This window comes from Phyllosticta citriasiana (genome assembly GCF_038021145.1).
Source record: "Phyllosticta citriasiana strain CBS 120426 chromosome Unknown IWZ02scaffold_10, whole genome shotgun sequence".
Taxonomy (NCBI): Eukaryota; Fungi; Ascomycota; class Dothideomycetes; order Botryosphaeriales; family Phyllostictaceae; genus Phyllosticta; species Phyllosticta citriasiana.
In genome coordinates, this window is record NW_027117287.1 from 416,031 (window position 1) to 442,653 (window position 26,623).

General features: G+C 56.7%; 9 protein-coding genes across 9 annotated transcripts; 6 read left to right on the forward strand and 3 right to left on the reverse strand.

The window, feature by feature from the left end:
* The first annotated feature begins 137 nt into the window (after positions 1-137).
* On the forward strand, positions 138-3,999 carry IWZ02DRAFT_35685 (Vps54-like protein-domain-containing protein). Its single transcript, XM_066764312.1, has 3 exons — positions 138-636; positions 688-3,544; positions 3,594-3,999. The coding sequence occupies exons 1-3, from the start codon at positions 393-395 to the stop codon at positions 3,754-3,756; spliced, it is 3,264 nt and encodes a 1,087-aa protein (XP_066620708.1). The 5' UTR covers positions 138-392; the 3' UTR covers positions 3,757-3,999.
* Positions 4,000-4,571: 572 nt separating this feature from the next.
* IWZ02DRAFT_500927 (uncharacterized protein) lies at positions 4,572-6,197 on the forward strand (the record flags this gene model as incomplete). Its single annotated transcript, XM_066770266.1, has 2 exons — positions 4,572-5,109; positions 5,210-6,197. The coding sequence occupies 2 exons, from the start codon at positions 4,572-4,574 to the stop codon at positions 6,058-6,060; spliced, it is 1,389 nt and encodes a 462-aa protein (XP_066620709.1). The 3' UTR covers positions 6,061-6,197.
* Positions 6,198-7,144: 947 nt separating this feature from the next.
* IWZ02DRAFT_456964 (sorbitol dehydrogenase-like protein) lies at positions 7,145-8,597 on the reverse strand. The gene is made up of 3 exons (XM_066767912.1): positions 8,517-8,597; positions 8,194-8,449; positions 7,145-8,144 (listed from the first exon to the last, which is right to left on the reverse strand). Exons 2-3 carry the CDS (start codon positions 8,364-8,366, stop codon positions 7,208-7,210), a joined length of 1,110 nt encoding a protein of 369 aa, XP_066620710.1. The 5' UTR covers positions 8,367-8,449; positions 8,517-8,597; the 3' UTR covers positions 7,145-7,207.
* IWZ02DRAFT_405552 (kelch repeat protein) lies at positions 8,598-11,445 on the reverse strand. Its single transcript, XM_066765664.1, has 3 exons — positions 11,042-11,445; positions 10,903-10,989; positions 8,598-10,843 (listed from the first exon to the last, which is right to left on the reverse strand). The coding sequence occupies exons 1-3, from the start codon at positions 11,322-11,324 to the stop codon at positions 9,018-9,020; spliced, it is 2,196 nt and encodes a 731-aa protein (XP_066620711.1). The 5' UTR covers positions 11,325-11,445; the 3' UTR covers positions 8,598-9,017.
* A 184-nt stretch (positions 11,446-11,629) lies between these two features.
* On the forward strand, positions 11,630-13,234 carry IWZ02DRAFT_434920 (putative DNA repair protein Rad1; the record flags this gene model as incomplete). The annotated part of the gene is made up of 6 exons (XM_066766405.1): positions 11,630-11,744; positions 11,808-11,837; positions 11,888-11,942; positions 11,964-12,039; positions 12,084-12,309; positions 12,360-13,234. The coding sequence occupies 6 exons, from the start codon at positions 11,630-11,632 to the stop codon at positions 13,232-13,234; spliced, it is 1,377 nt and encodes a 458-aa protein (XP_066620712.1).
* Positions 13,235-14,053: 819 nt separating this feature from the next.
* On the forward strand, positions 14,054-16,608 carry IWZ02DRAFT_35836 (uncharacterized protein). The gene is made up of 3 exons (XM_066764320.1): positions 14,054-14,302; positions 14,570-16,346; positions 16,424-16,608. Exons 1-3 carry the CDS (start codon positions 14,162-14,164, stop codon positions 16,519-16,521), a joined length of 2,016 nt encoding a protein of 671 aa, XP_066620713.1. The 5' UTR covers positions 14,054-14,161; the 3' UTR covers positions 16,522-16,608.
* Positions 16,609-17,694: 1,086 nt separating this feature from the next.
* IWZ02DRAFT_456977 (chaperonin 10-like protein) lies at positions 17,695-19,760 on the forward strand. Its single transcript, XM_066767913.1, has 3 exons — positions 17,695-18,356; positions 18,424-19,089; positions 19,156-19,760. The coding sequence occupies exons 1-3, from the start codon at positions 17,796-17,798 to the stop codon at positions 19,432-19,434; spliced, it is 1,506 nt and encodes a 501-aa protein (XP_066620714.1). The 5' UTR covers positions 17,695-17,795; the 3' UTR covers positions 19,435-19,760.
* A 1,665-nt stretch (positions 19,761-21,425) lies between these two features.
* Positions 21,426-23,405, forward strand: IWZ02DRAFT_381826 (the record flags this gene model as incomplete). The annotated part of the gene is given in 5 exon segments (XM_066765187.1): positions 21,426-21,779; positions 21,871-21,985; positions 21,997-22,415; positions 22,578-22,957; positions 23,159-23,405. The coding sequence occupies 5 exon segments, from the start codon at positions 21,426-21,428 to the stop codon at positions 23,403-23,405; spliced, it is 1,515 nt and encodes a 504-aa protein (XP_066620715.1).
* Positions 23,406-23,579: 174 nt separating this feature from the next.
* On the reverse strand, positions 23,580-26,004 carry IWZ02DRAFT_505638 (methyltransferase domain-containing protein; the record flags this gene model as incomplete). The annotated part of the gene is made up of 6 exons (XM_066770388.1): positions 25,641-26,004; positions 25,339-25,574; positions 25,032-25,275; positions 24,643-24,809; positions 24,105-24,558; positions 23,580-24,056 (listed from the first exon to the last, which is right to left on the reverse strand). Coding segments are annotated over exons 1-6 (1,851 nt in total), but the record flags the coding sequence as incomplete, so codon positions are not given.
* Between the last annotated feature and the right edge of the window lie 619 nt (positions 26,005-26,623).

Below are 26,623 nucleotides of genomic sequence, written 5' to 3' on the forward strand. Positions count from 1 at the left end.
GGCATTTGGCAGGGGAGTGCAATTAACACTTTTTCTTTCTTCCAAATCTCCATGTCCCCACAATCGCAATGTGGTGTCAGCGCCTGACGGGTGTTGAAGGTGCACAGACAGAACGGGAGCTTTGTTGCGGCTGAGGTGAGGTGTGGCGCAGCAGCCCAGCCAGGTGATGGATCCATGTCCGGCAGAACTGTGGCTCCGCCTGCGGAGGGAAGCCACCTTGGATGACAAGGCCACCTTGAGCTCCAACAGCTCAACATCAATTTCACAGCCATGGTTTCCCTCCAGTTTGACGCGCGGGAATGATTACTAGGAAAGCTCCCACCCTCTCAAAATAGAGTGATTGCACTCCCTATGCCTCTCCCGGCCGCACGCTCCTTTATCGCACCTCGACAATGCCGTCTCGGGCTCCCTCCCCCCGGAGGTCCACCGAGAGCCTCGACTCCCCCGCGTCGCTCTCCTCGAACCGTCTCCCATTTCCCACCGCGCAGCAAGACTGGGCCAAGAGGCCGAGCTCCAGCCAGAGTAGCAGATACCGCCCGCGTCGCGACTCGACCGCGAGCTCAATACATTCCATTGGCGGGAGCCTCGATACGTCACATAGACACATAGGACCGGTGACGGAAAGCGGTCAAAATGGTTGGACGTGAATTTGAGTGGGTGATAATGGCACATGCTGACGGTTCCTAGCAATATCTACGCTGCTCCAACCTCCAATCGTCCGGACTGGCCTTTTGCCCTACACCTCCGCTCCCTCCGCTGTCAAAGCCCCTTCCCAAAAGGACATTCCCCCGGTCACTCTGACCAACATCCCGCACGTCGAGCCCTCGGCATTCAAGCCCTATCTGACCCAAGTGGGCTCCCTGTTCGACGCCTTCCAAAGAGCAAAGGCCGACTCGGACAATGGCGCCGCGCAACTGTTTCGCAGGGATCCGAAGAAGGACGACTTTGCGGAAATTTTGGAGCGACGGCTGGGCCAACATCCGGAGAGGCCCTCGTTGTCTCGCCAGGAGTCTGCGACGAGCCTATCGTCGGGAGATTCGCCCAAAATGCGGAGGAGGTCCAGTGGAGGAAATTCGAAGCGCAACCCCAACGCGGTTGCACCGCTATCTACGATCCCGGACGTCTACTTCCAGGAAGACTTTCACTTGGAGAATCCCCGCACGTTTGACGTCGTGAGCGAGCGGTCAGAGGTCATCCAGCAACCTCAGGATACCAAGGAGTCCAACGGTTCTATGGACTCTCCTGGTCCCAGCCGGAGGAAAGCGCTCGCCACCAACGCCATTCTGCAAGAGAAGCTGTCCTGGTACATGGACACGGTGGAAATTCATCTGATTTCGTCGATATCTACTGCATCTACGTCCTTTTTTGCAGCACTGGGCTCTTTGCGCGAATTGCAATCCGAAGCGGCTGAGTCTGTCAAGCGCATCCAGGCACTTCGTCACGATCTGGATCGACTTGATAATGACATGGCTATTGGTGGATTAAAGATTGTTAGCATGAAGCGGCGGCGAGAAAATCTTGGCAAGCTGACCAACGCGGTTGACCAACTCCGGGCAGTCGTAGAAGGCGTCGCTAGTTGCGAGGATCTCATCGACGACGGAAGACTTGAGGAAGCTTTGGACAGAATGGACATGCTTGAGCTCCTTGTTTCCGGAGACTTGATGGTGACAGGGGCGGATGACCAGGGTTGGCTACCGGACTACCTCCCGCGCAATCTCATCGATCTGCGAGAGCTCAAGGCGCTGGATGGCTTCGCCCAGGGCATGCTGCAAATGCGAGCCAGGGTCGGCAAAGGCTTCGAGTCGCGATTCCTCGAAATTCTCATGGATGACTTGCGGAAACACATCAAGAGCGTCCCCAAGGCAGAGACGCTACAAAGATGGGCATCGGCGTCGCTACGGACAAGGGGTGACAACCGCAGTCCGATGACACTCCCAGCTTATTTGCGTACCGAAAGTGTGATGCGAACAACGCTCCTTGGGCTCCTGACGGGATTGAGTCGGTCCAACCACACCGGCGTCGCCACAGCAGCGTTTCGGGATGCTGTGACTCGTGAGATGAAGGTCTTGATTCGCCAGCATCTCCCAAGCTCCACGGACGACGATGTGGAGTCCACTATATCTACGTCTACGAGGGCAAGTAGTAGAGCAACCTCGCAACAGGAGAAATCCAGTATCCTGGCTCGGAACTTGCGGTCCTTGGAACACGAGGACTCGGAGCAACTCTTGGTCAATATCTACACCGATGTGGGCGAGGCTATACGGAGGCTCAGCACACAGGTCAAGCTTTTACTGGATGTCTCCAGTGGTACTGCCATTTCGCCTGGAATCAGATCTCCGCCCAAAAGTCCCAATCTCAATGCCACAGCATTGGACGGGTATCTCAACAAGCCCGTACCAGAGCTTCCTTTGGACGGCCACTTGCAGGAGGAGCTCATGCAGGCTCTCGACATGTCGAGTCTCTTGGGTCAAGCGGTAGATGCGGCGCAAAACCAAATCACAAAGATCTTAAGGGTCAGAGGGGAGCAATCCGTCCGTCTTCCGCTGCAACGCTTTTTGCGCTACTTCTTCATCAATCGCCTCTTTGCCGATGAGTGTGAGGCAGTCTCTGGACGTTCAGGAGCAGCGCTGAAAGGGGTCGTCGACAACCAAATCAAGCAATTTATCACCACCATGGGTCAAATGGAGAGCAACCGCTTGCGCCAAATCATGGATGGGGATAAGTGGGAGGCCAAAGACTTTGCCGACCACGATACCGTTGTGCTGAACAGAATCATTGAAGCCATGAACAGCGATCCGGCGGCCTGGACGAAGAGCAAGATTATCTGGGAAGATGTGCCTACAGAGGAAGTCAACGGCTCCACAACCGAGTCCAATGGCACAGGCAAGACGACCAAGAGCGCTGCAATCGATGATGAGAAGTTTGTTCTAGTCGACTGCGTCATGGCTGCCTTGCATGGTATCGATCGCTTCGAAAATCTCATCGCCGTGATACCCAGCATTACTTCGGAGGTTTCAGTCGCCTTGCTAGACTACTTGCGCAGTTTCCAGTCCAGGGCTTGCCAGCTCATATTGGGAGCTGGAGCCAAGGAGACTGCCGGACTCAAGAGCATTACCACCAAACATTTAGCCCTCGCCTCACAGGCCCTCAACTTCTTCATCGCTTTGATACCCTACATTCGCGAGTTCATTCGCCGCCACACATCTTCCTCTTCCGGCATTGCCGACTTTGACAAAATGCGTCGACTCTACCAGGATCAGCAAGCCAACATACATGACAAGCTGGTTGAGATTATGAGCGCCCGCCTCAACCTTCACGTCAACTCAATGCGGAAGATTGATTTTGACGCCGCGGCGGAGCAGCAGGTCAGCCCGTACATGGAAACGCTAACCAAGGAAACAAACACGTTCCATCGGACGCTTAGCCGCCATCTTCCTGAACCAACCGTCCAATCAATCATTAGTCCTGTGTTTTCCAGCTACAGAGAACAATGGGGCACGGCATTTCGAGAAACATCCGTGCAGACTGCAGCTGGAAAGGCGAGGTACGTGTTTTTTCACACTTGGATCAAAATGACGCTAATTTGTGCCCAGACTGCTTCGGGATGCCGAATTATTCGACAGCCGGCTCAGCAAGATTGACGGCTTTGGTGACATTGGCACACACATTGCCGAACTCGTCAAAGAAAAAGTGGTTGAGGCTGGCTCACCCGCCGAAAAGAACTCGAGTCGCTCGAGTGCAGACTCCAACAAATGAGCTATAATACCCTGTCTGGACCCTGTCCGGACACGACTTTCGATTCAATGCAGCATAATACGGGAGCTTTGAGGTTGGTTGCATATGCGGCGGCGTTTTAGGTGGGAGCCTCGAACAATGGGCGAGAGCGTTGGATATCCTTACTAAACAGACCTTTTGACGAAATCATTCCTCGAACAATGCGCTAATGTCCTTGCTGTTTCTGTGTGTGTCCGCTACGGTATGGTTGATGATGACGCTGGAACAAGAGAGCAGTGACCCACACCAAGGACCGTGGTTCAGGTTATGGCCTGATGTCGTCCACCCCAAATCCCCCAAACTTTGGTTGCGTTGATCCGTGGAACTTGAGTCTTGACATGGAATCAGGTGATGGATCTCCGGGCAACTTTAGTTTGGACTGGATCATATTGGTTGGGACGGGACTGTGCGATCATGGTGTTGACACGACGCCACCCAAAATGAACAACAGGACCCTTTTGGTTTGACTAGACAGATAGACCCTTTGGTCCACTCTTTGGCTGTTGCCCGTACTGATTCATCTTCTTGGTATAAAAGGCTCCGTTCTCCTGTTCTCTTCTGTCCTCCATCGTCCACACTCTCATCTCAGCTTCTGATCTCCACGCGTTCAAGCATACAGACACTCTTTCGTTACCCAAGCTCTCTGCTCTGCAACGAAGACACGACGTAACGAAGCAACGAAACTTCCACACTTTCAACCTCACACCTGTAAGTGTTCTCACCTTCAGCTAGTCCCTACTCATATTCTTACCCCTATTCAAGCAACAAAAGTCCCCACCACCACCATGTTCTCCACGATGGCTCCCCCCTTCACCTTCTTTTTGCTTTTTTCGTTGTCTTCTCTGCCCTTCGATGCCCAAACGGGCTCAAACGACGAGGGCGAGGCATACACCAATGCCGAGCTCCTCGAGAAAATTTACGAGCTCGATCTCCCGGCCAAGGAACGGGCCAAAGACGACGACAACGACGACGACAGCGACAACGGAGACCACGCCTGTGGTGGAGACCAAGGGGACCATCACGACGACGACCACCACCACCAGCAGCGCGGTGTCTGTCCGCACCAGACGACAGACACCAACTTCCACCACCAAACCGTCGGCCCCTGGGTGCGGCCCTTCATGGAGCCGCTGGACGAGGACGACGACGACGCCGACGACAACCAACCACGGCTCACCGTCGCCGACGCCGTCCACACCAGCACCACCACGACGCCCCGGAAGTTGAGGCCCCGCGTCCCGGATCTGCCCCTTGAAAGGCAAATGGAGTGCGCGGTGTACGCCAAGAACGCGCCGATCTACATTGACAGGGCGAGGAAGCAGCAGCAGGTTGAGGGTACGTTGGCCCCTTTCTTCCACCCACCCTCCTCCTCACGTGGTTTGTGTCGTCCTCTCGGTACCTACCGTACTCTCTAGCTGACACCCAAACCCCCTAGCCCCAGCACCCCTGCCACGCCTCCCCCCTGCCGGCGGCTCCCACACCCCCTCGGACAACAACAAAAGCAGTTGCTGTCCAACCTGGCTCAACTGCTCTTGCTGCGGCATTCGCAGCTCGACGCCGCCTCCCTCCCCCAACGCCGCCGACTGCCCCAGCATCCACGGCCACCACGTCTTCCAGTACCTCTGGACCAAATACCGGGCCAGTAAGGAGGCTGCCCTCGCCGCCGCCGCCAACGCCAATGCCAACGACAACAACAACGACAACGACAACGCCGATGCCCTCTCGTTCTCTCGCCGCCCCGTCCCAACGCTTCAGCAGCAGCAGCAGCAGGGCCTCATCGCCCAGCACATCGCCGCCGTGCAGCACGATATGCAAGCCGGCCGCGGACGATCACGCGTCCGTTTCGCGCCTATCCTAGCACGGCCGCGGCGCGGGTCACTGCCGCAATTCCCCGAGGTCGCCGCGTCAACATCAACGGAAGGAGACGAGGACGAGGAGGGGGAAGAAGAAGATGATGGTGAGACAATGCCGCCGCCGCCGACGCCACCGCGGCCGGGGTATAAGGGTGGTGCGGTGAGGAAGGAGAGTAAAGAGAGGAGGGATGGAGAGGATGATGGTGAGGAGGAGGAGGAGGAGGAGCAGAAGAAGAGGGATAGTATTTTGAGAGAAGAGGAGGAGAAGGATGAGGCAAAGGACGAGAAGAGGAGGGATAATACGCATGCGGCAAGGTTTCAGCGGCTTTTTGGCGCGGAGATTGCGGTTGAGGATTTGCCGGATGCTTTTGGATCGTCTGTTGAAGATGGAGAAGGGGAGGAGAAGGAGGAGAGGAGTTTGAATGGGGAGTGAGTTTTGTGTTTTGTTTTTTGTTGGCTTTGTTGTTCTTTTCTTTGAAGTGTTTGTTTGTGGTTTGGATTTTGGATTTCGGAGTCTGGATTTACGTGCAGAAAAACCCCCTTTACTACCCCTTTTCATCTTTTCCCGTTCTTTGCATTTTGCATTTTGCATTTTCCCTTCCTCCCCTTCCTCACTTTCCCTTTTCCTTTTCCTTCCCCTTTGTTCAAAACTTGCACTCCGTTTATTATCTTTTCGGCCGTTCTCATCTCATCTCATCTACACGGCGTTTGCATCCACATTACACACGCAACATACACACTGACCTTGGATACCTATACCCAGTATGCACCAAGCATACGGACACACACACACCCCCCAACAACAAACCTCCGCGTCTCGCACACAAGACGCCCGCGTCCTCGGAGTATGTAGATAGAATCGACCTCTCTTCTTCCTGTCCATAATACAACTCAATTCAATCACCGCTGCATGTAAATAAACATGCAATGTAAATCCTCACTATCCCCGCTTTCCGTCCCATCCAACCCATTCATCACCCAAAAAAAAACCCCCCCTTCTTTTCTTATTTAAAACACATACACACACCTACCTACTTACTTACCTATCTTCTGAACAAGGCCTTGCAGCGTGTCGCCGGCCTGCGCAGCCAATCATGGGTCGGTGGGTCGGTGGGTCGGTTGGAGTCGCTTTGCTCTCCACCCCATTACCCCAATTTTGCCTCAATTTACTCCAGTGCCTGGGCTCCACTGCTACTGCTACCCCACGGGTACGTGCATAGCTACCTACCCCATAGCTAGGTTCCCGATTGGCGGGGAAGCAACTTCCACGTTGACGTGGTGCAACTGAGTTGGTTGGTTTGATTGTCCGAAAAGCTTCGTGTGCTCCTAGGAGCAGCCGCGGTCTCCAATCTATATAGGTAGGTCTGGTATAGGGTGCCACGTAAAAGGCTTTGAAAAGATTCGTCGTTTCACTTGATCCATTTCCATTTCCATTTCCATTTCCGACTCGTCCGTCCCGTTGGGACTGACTGCCTCGTCAACGCCATCAACCCCGCGCTCCCCCCCCCCTGACCAACTGCCCTGCCCCAATAACTCCCCTCTCAAACCCCAAATGGACGTCACAGTTTCTCACATAACGCCTAATCCAGATTCTGAATCTGCACCTTGATAGCGCCCGTCTTAGGGTCCGCGGCCGTGTGGAACGCCTTCTCCGCCTCCTCAAGCGCAAAGCGATGCGTGACCAAGCCCCTCAGATCAATGACGCCGCCTCGAAGGAGTCGAATGGCACGGGGCCACATATTTGCGTAGCGGTACTGGAACTGGAGGTCGACCTCGCGGGTGCTGAGGCGCATGAACGGAATCTTTATCTCGCTCTTGCCGACGCCGATGACGAAGACCTTGCCGCCGAACGCAACGGCGTGTATGGCGCCCGCGATGCTCGACTCGACGCCCGTGCATTCCATGGCGATGGCGGCCTCGGCCCCTTCTAACTTCGTCTTGATCTCGGCTGCGAATTGGTCCGGTGAGTGCGACGGGTCGACTTTGTGCGTGCGCACGCCCGGCACCAGTTTGGCCGCGAAGTCGAGCCGCCCTTGGTCAATGTCCGTCACAACGAGGGGTTCGGCGCCTGCGGCGCGGCAGCACAGCAGCGTGACGAGTCCGATGGGTCCCGCGCCGCAGACGACGACAGGGTCGCCGAGCGAGATGTGGGCGCGCTGCATGCCGGCCAACGCCACGGCCAGCGGCTCCAGCAGCGCGCCGTCCTCGTACGTCATGTTGTCTGGCAGCTTGTGGCACCACATGGCCGGGTGGTTGACGTAGCGCCGCAGCAGCCCGTTGGCCGGCGGCGTCGAGAGGAACGTGTCGTTTTCGCACCCGTTGTAGCGCCCCTTGAGGCACGGCGTGCACGCCTGGCAGGGGATGTTGGGCTCGACGGCGACGCGGTCGCCTGGCTTGAGCGACGTGACAGAAGGGTGGACGGCGATGATTTGGCCGGCCGATTCGTGGCCCATGATGTGGTCCTTGGTCACCACCATGGGCCCGATGCGGCCTGCGTGCCAAAAGTGCACGTCGGAGCTTGAGGTTGGTCAGAATTGGCTAAAGCTTAAAGCAGAGCTCGACGTACCCGCAGATGCCGGTGCTCTTGACAGCAATTGTGACCTCGCCCGGCTTGAGGCCCTCGCCCTTCTTCACATCGTCGAGCGTTGGCGTTGCGTCTGCCACCCACAGGGCGTGGTCCGGGTTGGTGTAGACGCCAATGTTTGGCTTGGAGGGCTCGACAAGAGTGGTGGTCGACATGGTGGAATGGCGCGCGGTCGTGGAGAGGCAGACTGCGAGGACGAGGTGGAATAAAAGTACAACCAAGGCAGGGTTGGCAGTGCCTGGACAGGTGTCAGAGTCGCGCACGGCATGCCGCCAGGGCGACGACTCCAGGCTTGCTCAACTCACGATGGCGGCGGGCCTGGTGGAGGCCGAAGGTAGGGGGTGGACAGACGGCATTGGGTGCGATGGGACATGGCGCGCGGCCTACGCAATCCAAGTCAATCGATCGTGGGGCACCGGCAGCAAAAGAGGGGGGAGGGGCAGCTGCACGGCCCAAGGAATTCTTCCGCCAACGAGAACCGTCGTGTCCGTTTGCGGAGAATCAAAAGAGCAGCAATGGCTCTTGATTTTTGTCTTTGCTCCTGGTGATCTAGACTTGATCTGATGAATTTCAATCCGCTTCGTACCATTCGTAATAAAAGGTGCCAACTTGCCAAGGCCCATCCCCATCCCTTCCGTGTCAACTCCCGTCCATAGCAACGCCGATCCCATCACTTGTCCTCCATCCACCCCGTCGTCGGACTGGCACAGTCGTCGTGCAAAATGAACAAGCCGTGGCGCCAAAGAACCCTGTGAGCCTGGCCGAGCGTCGTCGCGGCCGAGGCCTCTGCAAATCAAAAACAAAATTTAACTCAGTTCCATGCCTTCGTCTTCTCCGTCCTCACCTTCCTCGATTTCCTCTGCCGTCAAGACGCCCGCACTGCGTTTGCGCCCCTCTCGCCCTGGGTACTTGGAGCCAGCAAAGGCACCCAGCGACTCGAGCTCTTCTCCTGTCAGCACACGGGCGTGCTGGTCGACTTCCTCGCAGAGCTCCAACAGACTGCGCTTTTCCAGGCTGCGGAACCCTCTGCTGCGCACCACCTTGCCCCAGCACATCATGCAAAAGTCGGCCGCCCGCTCTTTGAGCCACTGCTCGTTGGCCGTGCTGGCCCGTTCCCAGATGATGGCTGCGTGCTCCACGTCGAGCTCCTTGTGCAGCCGGTTGACGCAAAGGATGCGCAGCCGCGGCATAACGTACAGATTGGCCATGACCAACATTCCCGCCACGTCGCAGAGCGCCGGCCCATATTCACCTCGCGGCGCAATGCTGTCCGTGTAAAGGTAATACAGGAATGCACGGACTGTTGTATACGGCTCCGGAATGTGCATCTTACTTGTGTGATACTCCAGCATCTGCGAGTTGTACATTCTTGCAAAGTGAGGCCATCGCGCCTGTAGTATCATTTTGTGGACATGGATGGGCGGCGTCTCCTGCATCATGGCATCGGCGGGAGCAGGCGCCGGGTCCTGGAACATGGAATCGACGCGAGGCGACCTCTCGTCGTCGCAGACATCGTCGTCGGGTTGAGCCGTGATAACAAAGTCTGTGCCGCTTCCGGACTCGGGTGGCTGGTCAAAAACTTTGACCAGGTCCGCTCCAATGCCCGCGAGCGGAGAGTTTTCGTTGGCGTCTGACGCTGGCAGCTTCGTAGACTCGGCCCGTGTCTCATAGTTTAACGCGTTGCCGAGGATTCCAAACTTGGTCAGGTCAATGGGTAAGACATCGCTCAAGTACTCGCCGTTCGCATCGCCAGTGTTTGCAGGGTCCGTGGGGCAGCCAAGCAGCCAAGCGCGTGTGCCGTCCTCGTTCAGCGTGCAGTAATGCCACCGGTAGCTCGGAGGGAACATTTCCTTGCCGTCGGCGAGTTTGTGCCAGCGCAAGGTATCGAGGTCCAGAGATGATATGCTAATGTCACAGGAAGACATGACCGAGGCCGGGGTGACAAAGTCGACAAGCTGCCCTGACGTGAAGACGTGGAAGTGCGTGCCAAGAGCTTGTGTCGGCAGGTTCTGACTGGCGACGAATTTGAGGGACGAGATGGCTCCAGGCGCAAAGAGCGGCCGGTAGCTCGTCGAGTGACCTGGATTTGTTTGCACGCTGCTCGAATTGGCCGCGTATCCCGAGTTTCCTGTAGGAAGTGGTGCGCGCCAAGTCCCAGAATTGTGTTCGCGGGTTCTTCCAAGGACCTTGCCTGGGATTCCGTATGCCATGGCAGCCTCGAATGCCGGACTTCCACGCATGTCGAGCCACCAGATTTCGCTCGTTTTCTCCATGTCTTCGCCCAGACCACCAAAAACCCAGATCTTGCCGTCCCAGACCCAGCTTGTATGGTCGTAGCGGGGAACAAATCGCCAGGTCCTGGACCATGTCCACGTTTTCAAGTCGAGGTAGCAAATGTCGTCAAGCACGTAGCTGTCTGCGCCGCTCATACCACCGAGAATGAAGAGCTTGTCGTCGTGGATGACGGCAGAATGGCGTGCACGGCCTTTTGGAGGAGTACCGTGGATTTCGGGCTGGGTCCAATGGGCAGTTTTGAGGTCAAATATGATCACGTCGTGGAGGTAGTGGCGATGTTCGTTTTCGCCGCCAAAGACGAGCAGCTTATCGCCCTGCCAGAGGCTGGCAGTGTGTCCTGTTCAAGTTAGGCAAATGCCTACGAGGCTTTTGGTTTGGGCGAGAACGGGGACGTACCCATGCGGACGCCTGGAATGTCACCATAGTTGTCGACCAAATTCCACTGGCGGGTTTGCAGGTTCAGGCGAAGCACATGGTTGTAGACTAGGGTGCGATCAGCACGAGTTGATGGCAAGAAGGGTCCAGGGCAAGGCACCTTCGTCAGTGTACTGGTCAAATCCTCCAAAAGCATAAATCTGGTCGTGTCCCACGTACGTCACCGAGGCATTCACAAGACAGGCAGGCTTCGCGCCGACAGTGGTGACAATTTTGGGGCGGTAGAGGTCCGTCTTTGCGTTGCGCCTGGCGAGAGCTGGGGTCCTCGCAGACATGGCGAGGGTATTGTTTGAAGCGACGGGAATGGAGGGTGCGGAGGCGGAAGAAGAGGGAGGATTGACGAGGAGAGAGAGGAGAGAGGAGTTGACGCCGGAGCTTGCCATGGACTGCGGCGTGCTATAGAGGAAGAGAATTCATGGGCGGGCGGAGAGGCAAAAGGACCGAGGCGGCAACAAAGGAGCTGAAGACGAGGGAGTTGTAAGGTCAAGGACGGTGGTGTGCTGAGCGAAAGGTGAGGCTGGCAGGGCCGGAGACGGTGATCGGGCCGCCTGTGCGGGCGCCTGGGGTTCTCCGCCTAGGTACGGCAGACCACGTATGCTCAGCTCATTGCTCATCAACACCACGTCTGCCATCTGCACCTCTCTCCCCCTCTACGTCCGTATCCTCTCCACCAACCTTGATCCTCCCAATGTCTTCCTCGACCCCTCTGCTCGATGTCTGGGAAGCTGCCAAGGCTCAGCCATACTACCCTGCCGTCGCCAAAAACTCGCAATTCCTCGCCGGCTTCCTGCTGCTCCTGACTGGTATGCTCCAGCTTCGCCATTGAACAAGCCCAACACCGCTGACGCCTGACACCCACCCACCAGCCTTTGTTTTGACGGGTTTCTTCGGCCTCAGTAAGCTTCTGCGACAACACTGCCCAATTAACCTTTTAACGCTTCGCTAGACCGCTCCGTCGTCACCCTGCCTGTCATTGGCGTCCCTGCATCTCTGGCATTCGGGTAAGCCTTTTGAACCCCTAGCCCCATGCCTCGGCTCAAGCTCATCGTCTCTGCCAGCTTCGGATCCGTATTCATGATTTGCGCCGTCGGCGTCTACGTCTAGATTCCCCATCGGCGTTTTCGGCTTTTCGTGTACATTAGGCTGGGTCATGCGATAAATTTGGGCAATCAAAATTCTGCATCTTCGTCCAAGCTACCCTCGCCATGCCAGCCGAGTCCGACAGCTTGCCCATTTTCAGCGCCGTGTCCAGCTCCGCTCGCCAACTCTACAACGTTCTCAGATGCATCAGTTTTGCACCCCGAGCACGGCTACAAATAAGCAAAGGTGGACTCCACTTCGTTGCCGAACAAACTAGAGTGATGCAGGGTTTGTGCACTGTCTTGGTCTCCACTCCTACCCAGGCTGACGACTACAAGGCGAGGCATATCTCGAAACGCACCTCTTCACCACATACCACTACAACCCCCCTCGAGTTTCACAATCCTCGGACGACGATACAGACGACGTTGTTCCAGAATTTTCTATAAACCTGCCCGCTCTCCTCGAGACCCTGCAAATCTTCGGCTTCACCGACCAAACCCAGCGCAATGCCTTCACTTCGTTTAGCGGCAGGGGCCCTATCAACGCCTTTGACAATAGAGTTTTGGGAATGACGTCAGTTTGTCGAATCTCCTATCACGCTCCTGGCTCGCCTCTCAAGATCGTCCTCGAGGAGGCTGGCGTAACGACAACGTGCGATTTGACGACATACGAGCTTGATCAAGCTGAAGACGAAGAAATTCCATTTGCGCGAGAGGACCTCATTTTTAAACTCATCATGCGAAGTTCCTTTCTCCATGACGCCATCACCGAGCTGAGCAGCACGAGTCCAGAAAGACTAGCACTTCGGGCAAAGCAATCAGCACCGTACTTCTCCCTTAGTGCCAGCGGCTCCTTGGGTAGCACCGTGGTTGACTTTGGCAAGCCTGAGGCTACTCAGGCATCCTCGCCAAGAGACGGACCTCCCGGCTTGGCACAACAAGAAGAGGCCCTGCTCGAGACGTTCCAGGTCGCACACCGCGTCGTCTACTCGTACAAATTTAGCTTGATTAAGTCAGCGATGCGGGCCATGGCAACTGCAGACAAAGTCTGCATCCGAGGAGATAGGCAAGGTGTTCTCAGTTTCCAGTTTATGATTGGGACAGAAGGGACCAAGCCCAGCTTTGTGGAGTTTAGATTTGTTCCACTCTTCCAGGACGACGACGAAGACGAGCAAATCGGCAGCGAGGCGGAAACGCAGAGCGATGATTAAAGAGGCATCAGCGGAATTAGCTTGTACTTTGATCACCGCTGGTAGCGGGATTCGGGGTGGCAGTGCCAGGTCTTGCATTGAAGGCTTAAAGATGGCTCGCCGATGCCACGTCAACAACCGCTTAGCATGCATAGACTATGATTTTTGTGTCTGGCGGAGTTGTGATCGAAGTTCATGAGTGCCGTGGCATGTGTAGAGAGAGGCATTGTTGAGACCACAGTTGGCCATTCGGTGCTACCAGTGGCTCAACCGAGCAATAAGAAGCCCAAGTAGCTACACAATGGACCCTGCTATAGCTTAATAGAGGCGGCTTTTGGTCTTTCGGTGACGCCGTGGGCACCAGTGGCCTACCTAACCAATGCACAAGAGCCGGCCCGAGACGCCATGCCAAGCCCACAGCACCTGGTGATCACTAAACACTTCCCATCCCTCCTTATCCTGAATCAACCTGTACAACTTGTCTTTACTGGCCAACGAACGCTCGACGTGCTAGGCCATTCTTGTCTGCTTCCAGATCGACCCGGGCCTTGGGATTGTCGCGAGATCTACAGGGCCGACGCTCGCCTGTCCAGCCTGTGCCAGCTGCCGAGTTGGTCTCTGAGGACAACGAATCGCGCCATCCGTGCGTGTGACGGACAAGTTTTGACGGACACTTCATTACTCAGCTTCCTGATTCAAATAGAGTCTACGACTCCTGCGCCGCGGCCTTGAGCGGAACACACCAGTGCGCCGAACTTACCACTGCAGAGTGTTTTAACAGTCCCAGAGACGACGTATATCCAACTTTATTGAAAGCGGTACAAAGCCGTAAATTGGTCCCCCACCTAGTCTTGTATCCACCGAGGAGCTGAAGTAATCCATCCGAAGCCGTTACCCGATCAATCCGGAGCCCTGGTTTACTGCCACCATCGGAATCTTGCAGCCACCATGGAGCCTGAAGGACTGGAGCAGCCCGCCACCAAGAAGCGAACAAGGAACGTCGCCACTGCAGGCGATGCCTCTGCTTCCAAGAGCAAGAAGCAACGGGGCCGGCCAAAAGTGGACACACAGGACGAGACTGCTGCCGATGTGAGTAATCAGAAAATCTCATTATTTGCAAGCTGTTCCACGGCGATCAGTCATCATGGGCCGTCCTTCATTGTATAGTACTGGCACAGTGGGTCTTCCGAGCTTCGTACGAATTTCTTGTTTGTTTGGTGCTTTCTCTTTCAATATAGCATTTCGTTTGCACCCTTGTCGTGCATGCCGACCTCTATAGACTTTGTTTCTTTCGAGACCCGATGGATCATGTCATCTCCTCTTCCCACGGTCGTACGCCTACTGACCCCGGCACAGCGTCGGCGTACGCAAATCCGCCTGGCCCAGCGCGCCTATAGGCAGCGCAAGGAGATGACCATCAACTCTCTCCAACATCAGGTCGAACATCTCCAGTCCGTTATTGATGGCATGCACAACTCGTTTCTCCATTTCAATGACCAAGTTCGGGCGTCAGACATTGCCTCGCTGCGCCCGGACCTGGCATCAGACCTACAACAAACAAGGGAGGCCCTCAACCAACTGGTCCAGACGGCCAAGGTTGTCGGCGAAGACCATGGAGATAGCGACGACGCTGACAATCCTGCGTCCTGTCAAGATCGACCTCGCCAGGAGCCACCGCGTCAAGAGCGAGTGGTGGCAAATCTCTCCAGCCGCAGCTACGAAGAAATGATACCGCCTCAGCAGAACAGGATTGGCGAAAGGACTGCCCAGCAGCAAGCAAGCTATCAACAGATGGGTATGGGCTACCTTTTGGCCGACGACACCTTGGACATGGAAATTGCACAGAACATCGGATCAAGCTCGAATGAAGATGTCCTCGCTCCATCCACCTTGGCTCTGAGGTCAGCAGTTGGGGCAACGGCGTCCGATTCACCTCCCATCCCATTCTTACCTGCTTCTCTGTTTCCTGGAGGTTCCGCTCTCCAAGCTTCAGGATCTAGAGGGTCGTGTTCGACATCGGAGAGTCCCAGACGATCGGTAGCCTCGGACAGTCATGGCTATGGTATTAATCCCCCTTCTCCACAGTTCAACTTCTCCCCGTCCCTCGCTACTTCTCCCGAAATACAGTTGCCGTACACCTACTCATTTCAAGAGACCACTTTTGCCCGCAGGCTCCAACGAGCATGCCTTGAGCGGGGTTTCCATCTTTTGTCCACCTCGCAGCTCCGTCCTGGGGCGTTTCAACGCGTGTTCCGCATCTGCCGCCACTACGCGACGCGCGACGAGATTCAGAGACAGTTCCGCGCACTCCTCCAGCAGTCGGTCCTCGAGCCGATAGAGTTTCTCAACTCTCCATTCATCCATCTCGGTGGAGCGGGAACACACTACCCACAACGCGATGGCAACGGCAACATCATCCCTCGGAAGACGGACTGGAATGTCCGTCGCATAGGGCCTTGGGCCACAAGGGATGAAATGGATCAAATCAGGGCCGGATTACATCCGCAAATCAGCTGGAGCAGGGAGTTGGAAGAGGACCTGAGACAGTATGATGGGGAATGGTTGGACAGCCATGATGTTGAAGGTTATCTTGAGGAGCTCGGAATACGGATCGATGCTCAAGCATCTTTTGCAGAGGCGGCTGTCAAAACCCTAGACGCCCTTGCAAAGGGACAGCTTCGAGGAATGGGAGGGACAGTACATCCAGATTCGGAGGTGGCGGCCCTCGACGAGTCGCTCGACCCTTGTGCGCCAAACCATCTATCAGCACGCCAAGCTCAAACGTCACCACAGGTGGTACCTTCTTCTGAAAGGACGACCACGACAAGCACTGATAGTGCTAGTTTGACTCGGAGTGATCGCTCTCCCTCTGGTGGCCCTCCAAGCACACCAAGTACGCAGCCGCTGGACGATTACCCAATGGGCTTCACGGGCGCCGCCATTTCTCCAGAAAGCCGCACGAACAAGACGTCTCCCGATCCCTGGGGACAGCTCTACGACTTTGACTTCTCGTGGGTCGGCGGTGAGCCTTTCGGTCCCAACGGCCACACCACTGCGTCTGCTAGCGTCGAAGTGGTCGGGCAGTGGCGCGAAAGGCGTACAGTGACGATTGACGTGCAGCGATTCATCAATGGTCAGTAAACGATCTTTCTCCCCTACGATCAGTCATCATATGATGTTTGCTGACGCGATGCTGACGCGATGGCACAGGCCTCATCAAACGCAGTGTCTGCATCGGCCGCGGTCCCGGCTTCCGGCGCGGAGACGTAAACTACGCGCTGCGCGCGTCCGTCATCGAGGCGTTCTGACTACTAGATGGGCCCCGAGCGCAACCACCGAGACACAGGTTACCGACGACACCACAGCCATCATCACCAAATACAACCAAGGAGCAAGATGAAGAACAAGACGGGTCTGGCCATCACTACCAACCCCTTACTCCATCAAATTTGCCAGAGACACAACGAAAAATCCCCGTCGTTCACACTCCAGGCTGGATGGGGTCTGGACGTGATTCTCCACACTGGCTTGAATCCGCACGAGAATTCCCGCAGCAGCCGCAGCAGCAGCTTGCGGCGCGCTCGGATGCCGTTTCGGCGTTCCAACATCTGTTGCCGGACTTGGCGGCTCTGACCCCGCTGGTATTATAGGCAGGGATATCACAACATCTGAATGCGTTCATTGCTTTCTAGCTCTACCCACTCTGGGCAGAGCTCTTGAAGTTGGCGATGCTTTTAGTCGTAAAGTCTGGATAGATCCCTGGCATTTGAAGTTTTTGGTCGGGTGTAGGAAAAGTAGTCATGTGTCTGTCTGTCTGTCTGTCTGTCTCTGTGGGCTGCCAGCTCAGCTCAGCTTCCAGCTACGTACGTACGAAAAGAGAAAACCAACACAAAGACTATTAGTCGTGACGCGCTTTTCTTTCTTGGCAGGGCATGGTGTAGCCATGGAGGGTTGTCTCGCGCCGGACAGGACAGGAGATGCGGTGCATGGTCTGGTGCGCGGGCGCCACGCGAAAATGACGTCAGAATCCGATCTCCGTGCTGGAAACAGGAGCCAGCCTGGAGTGCAAGACAACAACGGGGATGGCAGAAACGTTCAAGTTCAAATTCTTTCCCCATCTCTCCCACCACCACGGATGGAGCGCGGCCCAATGGTATTTCCGAATCGGGCTGTGCGTTTGCTGGCCAAATCACGGGCGAGCGGTCCACAGCAGGGGATTTGAAATCCGCATCTTCTTTTTTCCTTCCTTCCTTCCTTCCTTCCATTGGGTGCAGGGAATGAAGCGTATGACGTCGTACTATGCATCCCCGGATTTGTCGAGCGGGCACACCTGGCCGGGACCTTTGCTATCTTGGGCCAGGACAGGAGGACTGTGGGTGGTGGGCTAGGTAGGTGTGGCGGTTCCCAGGGAGCACGCATTATGTCATGATTGGGACATAGTGAGATGGCGCCGCGGGGTCGAGCCATGATGATGATGATGATGATGATGATGATGATGATGATGATGATGATGATGATGATGATGATGATGATGATGATGATGATGTTGATGATGCTGATGTCGATGGCTGGCTAGGTAGGTATGTACATTGGCGCCGTCAAAAGCGCTCCTGTCGTCTTCGTCTTCTACCTCGTCATTGACCGACTCCTCACCTGGAATTCGCATCGCATTTTCTTGTTTACTTGTTTCGATACACCAAGTCGCGTACATCCGATACCAACCACCACCACCACCACCGTAAAAATGGCCATGTCGCAAGCCGCGTACAAGGCGGAGCAGCTGCTCGGCCACGACACCAACAGCGTGACGGCGCAGGACGTGACGAACCCGGCCAACGACGCGGCGTGGGGCGACGAGCGCGACACGATGAAGGCGCTGGCGTGGATGGGCAAGAACAAGGTGCAGGTGGTCGAGGTGCCGCGGCCAAAGGTGCTCGAGGACCGCGACGTCATCCTCAAGGTGACGGGCAGCACCGTGTGCGGGTCGGACCGCCACCTGCTGCACGGCACCGTCGTCGAGCTGCAAAAGGGAGACATCCTGGGCCACGAGTTTTGCGGCGTTGTGGATGAGATGGGCGCCGCCGTCAAGGGGTTGAACAAGGGGGATCGCGTTGTGGCGTCTTTTCAGATCGCCTGCGGCGACGTACGTGACCACCCACCACACTGCTCTCTGTGTGGCTTTGTTGAGAGGAGGCTGACGAGTCGCGCAGTGCTATTATTGCAAAAGCAAGCTCTCGTCTCAGTGCGAGCGGACAAACTCCAACACGATAGAAAACGCCATGTACGGCGGCCGCACCGCCGGCATGTTTGGCTACTCGCACTTCACGGGCGGCTTTGCAGGCGGGCAGGCCGAATACGTGCGCGTGCCGTGCGGCGACACCAACCTGCTCAAGCTGCCGGACGACGTGCCCGACGAAAAGGGGCTGTATCTGTCCGACGTGCTGGCCACGTCGTGGAACGCCGTCGTCGACACGGGCGTGTACGAGGGTGACGTCGTGGCCATCTGGGGCGCCGGTCCCATCGGCGTCATGGCGCTCGACTTTGCATTTTTGCAGGGCGCGAAGCGCGTCATCGTCATCGACGGCGTGGCGTGGCGGCTCGACTTCATCAAGGAGCGGTATCCGCAGGCCGAGACGCTCGACTTCACCAAGCTGCAAAGCGGCGAGAGCGTGACGAGTAAGCTGAAGGAGATGGTCGATGGACGCGGCCCTGACGTCGCGCTCGAGTGCGCGGCGGGCGAGTACGCCAAAGGTTGGGCGCACTACTTTGAGATGCTGCTGGGCGCAGAGACGGACACGAGCGAGCTGGTCAACGAGATGATTACCAGCGTGCGCAACTTTGGCCGCTGCGGCATCACAGGCGTCTACGTGGGATACGTTAGTTCTTCCATCCCATGCCCTCCATTCCCCTACCCTCACTGACACTGTTCCTCCAACCAACAGACCAACCACTTCAATATTGGCTCGCTCATGGAGCGCGGCATCCGTCTCATCGGCAACGGCCAGGCGCCTGTACACCTGTACTGGGAGAAGCTGCTTGGCATGATCCAAGAGGGCAAAATCGACCCCCTCAAGATGGTCACGCACCGCGTCGACCTGGCCGTCATTGACAAGGTGTACGCCCTGTTTGACGCCCAGGACGACGGCATGCAAAAGGTGTTTGTGCAGACGCGGTTTTCGGCGCCGCCGTGCGCGGGCAGCCCGCCGTTGAAGAAGTATTGATTTGAGTGTGTGCATGATTGCGTGGCGTTGTGGAGAGAGAGGGTTGAACTGCATCACAGAGGAAGGGGAAAAGTTTTGGGGCGTTGCTGAGGGAGTTGAGATGCGTAGACGATGACGATGATGATGATGATGAGTGATGACCACGTGTAAACTTGTCGAGAACAATCTCCTGTCCAATATTTACTTGTTCAACTTTTATCGACCATAGGAAGTTGGTGCCACAGCTGGACGCATGCATGCATTTTACAGTCAGGAACCTGCAGCATCAAACCATGCCGAAGCCCCCTGAGGATCAGATAGCCATGCATCAGACAACCACATCTTAGGTTCCGATGGAAATAAGCGTTTTGGCATGCACCGGATGCCTGTGCATCAATCTCATCAAGCGGAACTGACGTCAGCGGCGGACGTGGGGCGACCTCGTCAACGCACAACGTCAGTCAGTCCATCCACTCCGATCAACCCGACAATCCATCCCATCATCCATCATTGATTATCTCTGCACAGCCGCACTACGCCTTTCAGCGGTCTGAATTGCTGTCGCCATGTCGCGCAGCCGCCGGTATTGTTGCCCTGGCGCCGTTCCGTTAGAGACTGGCTGGATCTACCTACCTACCTACATACATGCATACCTACATATGACGCGCGTTGGCGCGCTCACTCACCCACTCGCTTCTGCAGGCGGTAGGCACATATGAAAGTTGCGGTTTCAAGGGTCCCGTCCGATCCATTACGATTTGCGAGGGCAAAGAGGGAAGAAAAAGTAGGGCCGGCCCGTCTGTTCCTGGAAGATTGTCTGTCCTTCCCTTTGCCCGGTACCTACATATATGTACATCTATTTGTCTTGCTTTTTCCATCCTGGATAACGCTACTTGGCGCCTCTTTTCCCCCTGAAGATACGGAAGACGCGATCCCCCCCCCCTGCTGCGATCGTCGTTTGGTGTGTTTGCTCTGCGGCGCGTGGTCCAGTGTTCTCTGAGTTGGTGCTGAGCGCTGCTCCCATCCCGTTGTTGGCTTGGTTGCATCATTTGAGAGCACGCTCGCTCGCCGGCCTGCCCTCACTCACCCTTCTTCCTCCGTCGTCTCACGATCGCGCGTAGTCGGTTTCTGAAGATACCTACGACTTGCGTTTACCTGGGCTTGATCATTCCTGCGCCTTGCTTTCTTGGTTTCGGCTCTGCCTGTTTGCTTGCTGGGCGGCTGGTGCGTTACATCTTTCATTGCACCTTGCTGCCGGGGTTCTCTTTTCTTTTCCGTTTTACCATTTTTTGTTGACCATCGTCACATCTACATCGCATCGGGTGGTACTCTTTGCCTGCGTCAGTTCCAGCTTATTTCTTCTTATCGAACCCAACCTCGATCTGGCGTCCTGTCTCAGCAGACACCATGTCCTTTCACGCGAGCATATCCGGCAGACCCGACGACGTCTCTTCGTCTTTTCCAAACGAACCAGGCAGAGCTCCGTCTCGTCGACAAAGTTCAAAATTCCCTGGCACTGGCAAAATTCCTCGCGCGAAGAAGCCGAAGGCTAGACCGCCCAAGTCTCTAGGTGACCACTTGCGCGTCTACCAGAGCCACTTACCAAACTACTCGGGTCCGTATAGTGTACGTGGAAGAAATACCCTCCTTTGCAACTATTTCAACTCCTTCACCCTTCTTCAAAGATCCTAATGCTTTTCCAGGTCGGCATCATGGACCTCGAGCTACCCGTCCGCCAACCGCGACCCATCTCTCGACTCACACGACATTCCAAACACCTTCTACGCCTGAGGACCGTCGCCATGACGCTGTACTACCCGTGCGAAATCCCGTCTCACTCGCCCACACATCGCAACTCGACCACGTCCGCCACATCGACTCCGCCACGCCATCAGCACCATCGCCCAGAACGACAGCCGCTCGCCCGTCGACATACCGATCCGCCCGGCCCTGATCCTGCGGGCCACCCTTCCTGGAGCAAGCTGACCTGGCTCCCCCGCCCGCGCGTCCGCATGGCTAAAGGCTACGGTCGATTCGCGGGCGTCGGGCACCTGGCGATTCCCGTCTTTGGCGCTACGACGCTCTTTACCAAGGTTCCGGCGCTCCGGAACGCCAAAGTTGCGAGGCCGCTGTCGCGAGAGGCGCAGAATGATCGAGGTTTTTCTCACGACGAGGAAGAAGGAGCAGGGGAGGAGGAGGAAGAAGAGGACGGCCAATTCCCATTAATGGTCTTCAGCCACGGTCTTGGGGGCACGCGCACCTCGTACTCGAGTCTATGCGGCGAGTTTGCCAGCTACGGCTTCGTCGTCGCGGCTATCGAGCACCGAGACGGCAGCGCGCCGCGCGCCTATGTCAATCACCCTGATGTCGGGCCGGCGAACACCAAGTTCTTCGGACTAGGGCTGCAGCCGCGGGGCTACACGACGCGAAGAGCGTGGCGGGCGGCGGAGAGCAAAGAAGAGACTGGGAAAAGCGGAAAAGCGACGAAGCGGTGGCGGCGCAAAAGGGGGGCGAAGAAGGAGGAGAACGGCGATGCAAGCGAGAAGGCAGAAGGAGAAGCAGAAGCAAAATCGTTGGATCCAGGGCGAACATGTCAGGAGCGCCACAAGGGCTATGACCGCATCGACTACATCTTCCCCAAGCACAACCCCATCGACACGTCGCCCAACAACCCCAAAGGCGTCGACCGCGAGCTGCGCGACGCGCAAATCGCACTGCGCCTCGCCGAGATCGAGGAGGCACATCATGTCTTGCAGCTCATTGCGTCGGGGCGCGGCGAGGAAGTTGCGGCGGCCAATTTGCGACGAAAGGGGTACATTGGCGCCAGTTCGCGGGGTCTGGATGGCGTGGATTGGGATGCGTGGAAGGGCGCTTTTTGTACGGACAGTGCCACGATGGCGGGACATTCGTTTGGCGCTGCGACGACAGTGGAGGTGCTGAGGAGCGAGAGGAGGTTTGACTGGTTTGGGCAGGGGATCATTTACGACATTTGGGGCGCTGCTGTGGCGCCGGTGGGAGAAGAGACGGAGGCGGCACAAGAGGGGCAAGACGGAACGGGGTCATCGACACCTGCTGCTGAAGAAGAAGAAGAAGAAAAAGAAGCAGGAGAAAAAGAAGAGGACAAGAGTGACGACGACGACGAAGAAGATGAAGAGAAGAAAAAGGAAAGAAAATCGCACCCCCTACTCCGCCCCCTTCAACCCCCGGCGCAAACCCCCAACCACACCCTCTCACCCTCCCCGCTCTCGCCCTCCGCCCGGCACGACCCACTCCACCCAAACGCGCGCCACGCGCCCCTCTCCTCCCCTCTCCTCGGCATAAACTCCGAAGCCTTCACATACTGGCCCTCCAACTTCGCCACGGCCTCCTCCCTCATCCACGAAGCGCAACGCAGCGCCTCGCGCGCACCGTCCTGGCTCCTCTCCCTCCGCGGCACAGTGCACATCTCGCAAACCGACTTCTCCCTCCTGTACCCGCACGCGTGCGCGCTCGCCCTCAAAATGACGGCGAACCCAGCGCGCGCCATGGACATCAACGTCAACGCGTCGCTCGAATTCTTATGCGCCGTGCTGCCGGGGCGTCTGAGTGCCGTGTTCTCGAACGCCATGGCGAACGAGCGCGTTTTGGATGCGCCGCTTTTGCACAGTGTCCCGAGTGAGCGGCGCCCCGGTGATCGATGGGTTGCGGCGCGGTTGCGGATTCCGAATGAGTTTCGCGACCGTGTGTGGCCAAGGGTTGTGAGGAGGGCGAAGAGGGCGGTTGGGTGGGTCAAGGAGGAGGCGAGGGGGGAGAGGGGCGCGGGGGATGGGAATGGGACGGCGTGGGGAGAGGTGTGGATGCATGTTAGGAGTGAGGATGAGGATGTAAGGGCGTGGCGGGAGAGGATGGGGAGGGAGAGGCAGAGGAGGAGGGAGACGATTCGTGTTGTTGATGGCGATGGCGATGGGGGGAGTAGTGGCAGGACTTTGAGGGATGAGGTTGTGGTGGTGTAGCCCAGGTAGCATCAAGATTTAAGAGAGTTGTTGGAAATGGAGGAGGAGGAGGAGGAGGATAGAGAAGTAGATCGACCACCGTCACCAAAAAAAAATAAAAAATGAAACCCCACATCTAAATCCACCTGTCTTACCCCTACCTACCACTGCCACTGCCACTGCCACTCCCTACCCCTTAACCCCCACAACAACCAAATTCCGCGGACTCAGCCCATACTCAAACGCCGTCTGCACCCACGCCCTGCTCACACCCTCCTGCTCCCTCAACCAACAGTACCGATCCACCACAATCAACGCCTCGACCACGCCCGCCGCAAACGCCATCAAACTCCACACGACGCTGAGTTCCTTCTTGCGCTCGGCGTACGCCGCTTCGTACGCGGCGATGTCGGTGTCGCTCAGCGCGGGCGCCGTCATGCGCTCTGCTATCAGCTTTGTGCGATGGTCCTGTTCGGGTGTTGAGGGGGAGGAAGAGGTGGAGGTGGGCGATGAAAGGATCTTGGATGCCGCGCCGCGGACGTAGGATACGAAGGAGCGGTAGCAGCTCTTGGGCAGGGTGCCGATGACGAGCGGGTCGCCGCTCTCGTCGCCCGTGCCGGCGGGCGAGACGGGGCCACCTACTCGCCGGCCACCTACGACATAGTATCCGGTCTCGTTTTCGGCTGCTTCCTCATTGTTGTTGTGGTTGGAGGCCCGCACCTTGGGCGCCTCGACGATGCCGCGCTCCAGCATGACGCGCTGCAGCAGCGCACGATAGAAGTGCCGCGTGAAGAACGCGTCGCTATCGCGGGGACCCCAATTCTGCGGCGCCTGCACGGCCATCATGCGTGCGGTGATATTCAGACGCACGCCGCACTCGCTCGTCCCAGGAATCTGATATTCGGCGTAGTGCTTGGACATGGGGAAGCCGTGGGGGTCGTGGGCGTTGGCCGTGGCCTCGAGGCGCGGGTGGTTGGGGCGGAGCTGTGGCAGCTTGTACGAAGGCGGACCCAGACGTTCGGTCAGCAGGTTGTAGCAGCAGCCGATTAGGGCGACGGCGCGGACGGAGGGGTTCAGCGTGAGGCTGCGTAGGCCGTGGTGGAGCAGGTTGCCGCATGAGTGCAGCGATATCACCATCACGCCGGGGTCTTGGGCTGTGGTTGTGGGCGTGACGCTGGGCGACGATGTCAGCAGCGGCGTGTCGGTCGATGAGGCGGCTTCTTTGATTTCGGCTGCTGGTTGCTGGTCGATTTTGGACGGGTCGAGGATCTGGCCCATGACGTTGCTGAGGTTGCCGTCTTCGAGGCGGTGCGTGACGTACTGGATGGTGCCGCGGCCGGTGGACGACACTTCGAGCGTCGTCTTCTTTTTGGTGTACGAGTTGTTCGGGGAAAACGGCTTTGATGGTGCAAAGTTTGCTTCATCCTTGGCCAGCTCTTCCAGACCTACGTTTCGAAACTCTTCAGGGAGGTCCTCGGCTGCTTTCTTTGTCGTGTCCTGTGGTGTTGTTGCAAGATCCGCATTTGCGTCGCCAGTTGCCCCATTCACTTCCCCCTTTTGCATTTCGGTTCCACACTCTTCACAAGCTTCCTCGTTTCCTTCAACATCCGCATCCTGTCTCATCTCTTCCCTCCTGTTCCATTTGACCTTTTCTCCTCTTGCCTTGGCACCGTCCTTGACCTTCTTCCACTCCTTTTTATTCCTCCACACCACCTTCTTAGGCGCCAACTTCGCCAGCACATCAATCTCCCTCGCCCCAGCAATATTGTGCTCGCGACTCTCAATCGCAATAATATTCCGGTTATACGGCGGACATGCGAGCGCGCGCCCCAGATAATTCTGGCCCGAGCCAAAATCAGCAACATGCGTGATTTCATTGCTGCTGCTCCTCCTCCCCTCCTTGCCATTCCCCCCTACCCCTCGTTCACTCCCAGCCTTGACAGTCGGCGTAGACGAAATGTCCTTGGCCAGCCGATCAACAAACGCCGCAAAGTGCTCCACCTCATGCAGCTTCTTGACCTTCATGCCGAGGGCCAGCGGCCGCGGCAGGCGATGCGTCGGCGCGCCGGGCGGCTCGCTCCACTCGCGATCCAGCAGGTGCATGCGGACGTCCTTGACGAAGCGGACCAAGCTGGGCGGCGGCGGCGCGCTGGGGTCATCATAGCCTTGCGGGACCTCATCTTTACCAATCTCCTCGTCGGCGGCGTCGTAGGCATCGTCGTCCTGGGCGCGTCGGCCGTCGTCGAAGCCCGCCACGTCGTCGCGCATGAGAAAGTCGAGCACGCGCTCGACGCTTTGGCCGCGGAACCAGGCGCGCCAGCTGGCGGGCAGCACCTGCGAGTATAGGTCTGGCGTGCGCGTGAAGAAGTCGAGGATGTGGACGCCGCCGCAGAGCGTGCGCAGCATGGTGCTGGTTGTGCCGAAGCGGAGAAGCGAATCGATGTATACATCAGTTGGCGACGGTCCAGAAGGCGAATGGGGGAGCGAGGCGAAGTGCGGAGGAAGAGGGAGTGGATGTTTGGGTTCCATGTTGGCTGTCGTCGTGATGATGCGAGGTTTGGTGTTTGGTGCCCTGCGTTCCTAACTCTTTTCTTTCTTCTTATGCGTGTGCCGTTTTCTTTTTTCCAGAATGCAGTCGATCTTCACTCCGTCGCTTTCACCTTTCTTTCCAAAGATCTCCAATCTAGACCTGGGGGGTTTTTTTTTTTCCGAATGAAAAAAAAAAAAAATTGCAGAGCAAACCACCCAGACAAACGCCAAAAATGACGTGGCCGCCTTTCGTCACGCCCCAAAAAAAAGTCGCCCAAGCTCTTGCCCAGACACCAAGACCGCCAAAGATCCTGCTTGTCCAACTTCGCTTCTCCTCAAATTCAGAGGCGGTAAGCTTATGTCTGAAACAGCCGACCAGCCGTTTGTCGTCAAAGAATGCAGTTCGTTGTGGCCTTTTTGTTAGTTGCAAAGTTGGCGCCCCGAAAAAAAAAAAAAAAAAAAAAAGGCGGCGGCCGAAAATTGTTGGCCCGAATCGCTCGGTTCATGTGGCACGTGATTTCCATGAGGGTGAACTGGAAGGCCCGGAGATGTGAGTTTAGATAGTTGACAAGTTTCTGCTATTTGTTTCTATTTTCATTTACAATTCTAGAAATGGAGATGAAGCAACATGAGAGAAGTAAGAGCCTGAGGAGTTTGTAAGTGCCTTCTACTACACATAAGTCTTCACCTGGCTTCTACTTCACCTGCCG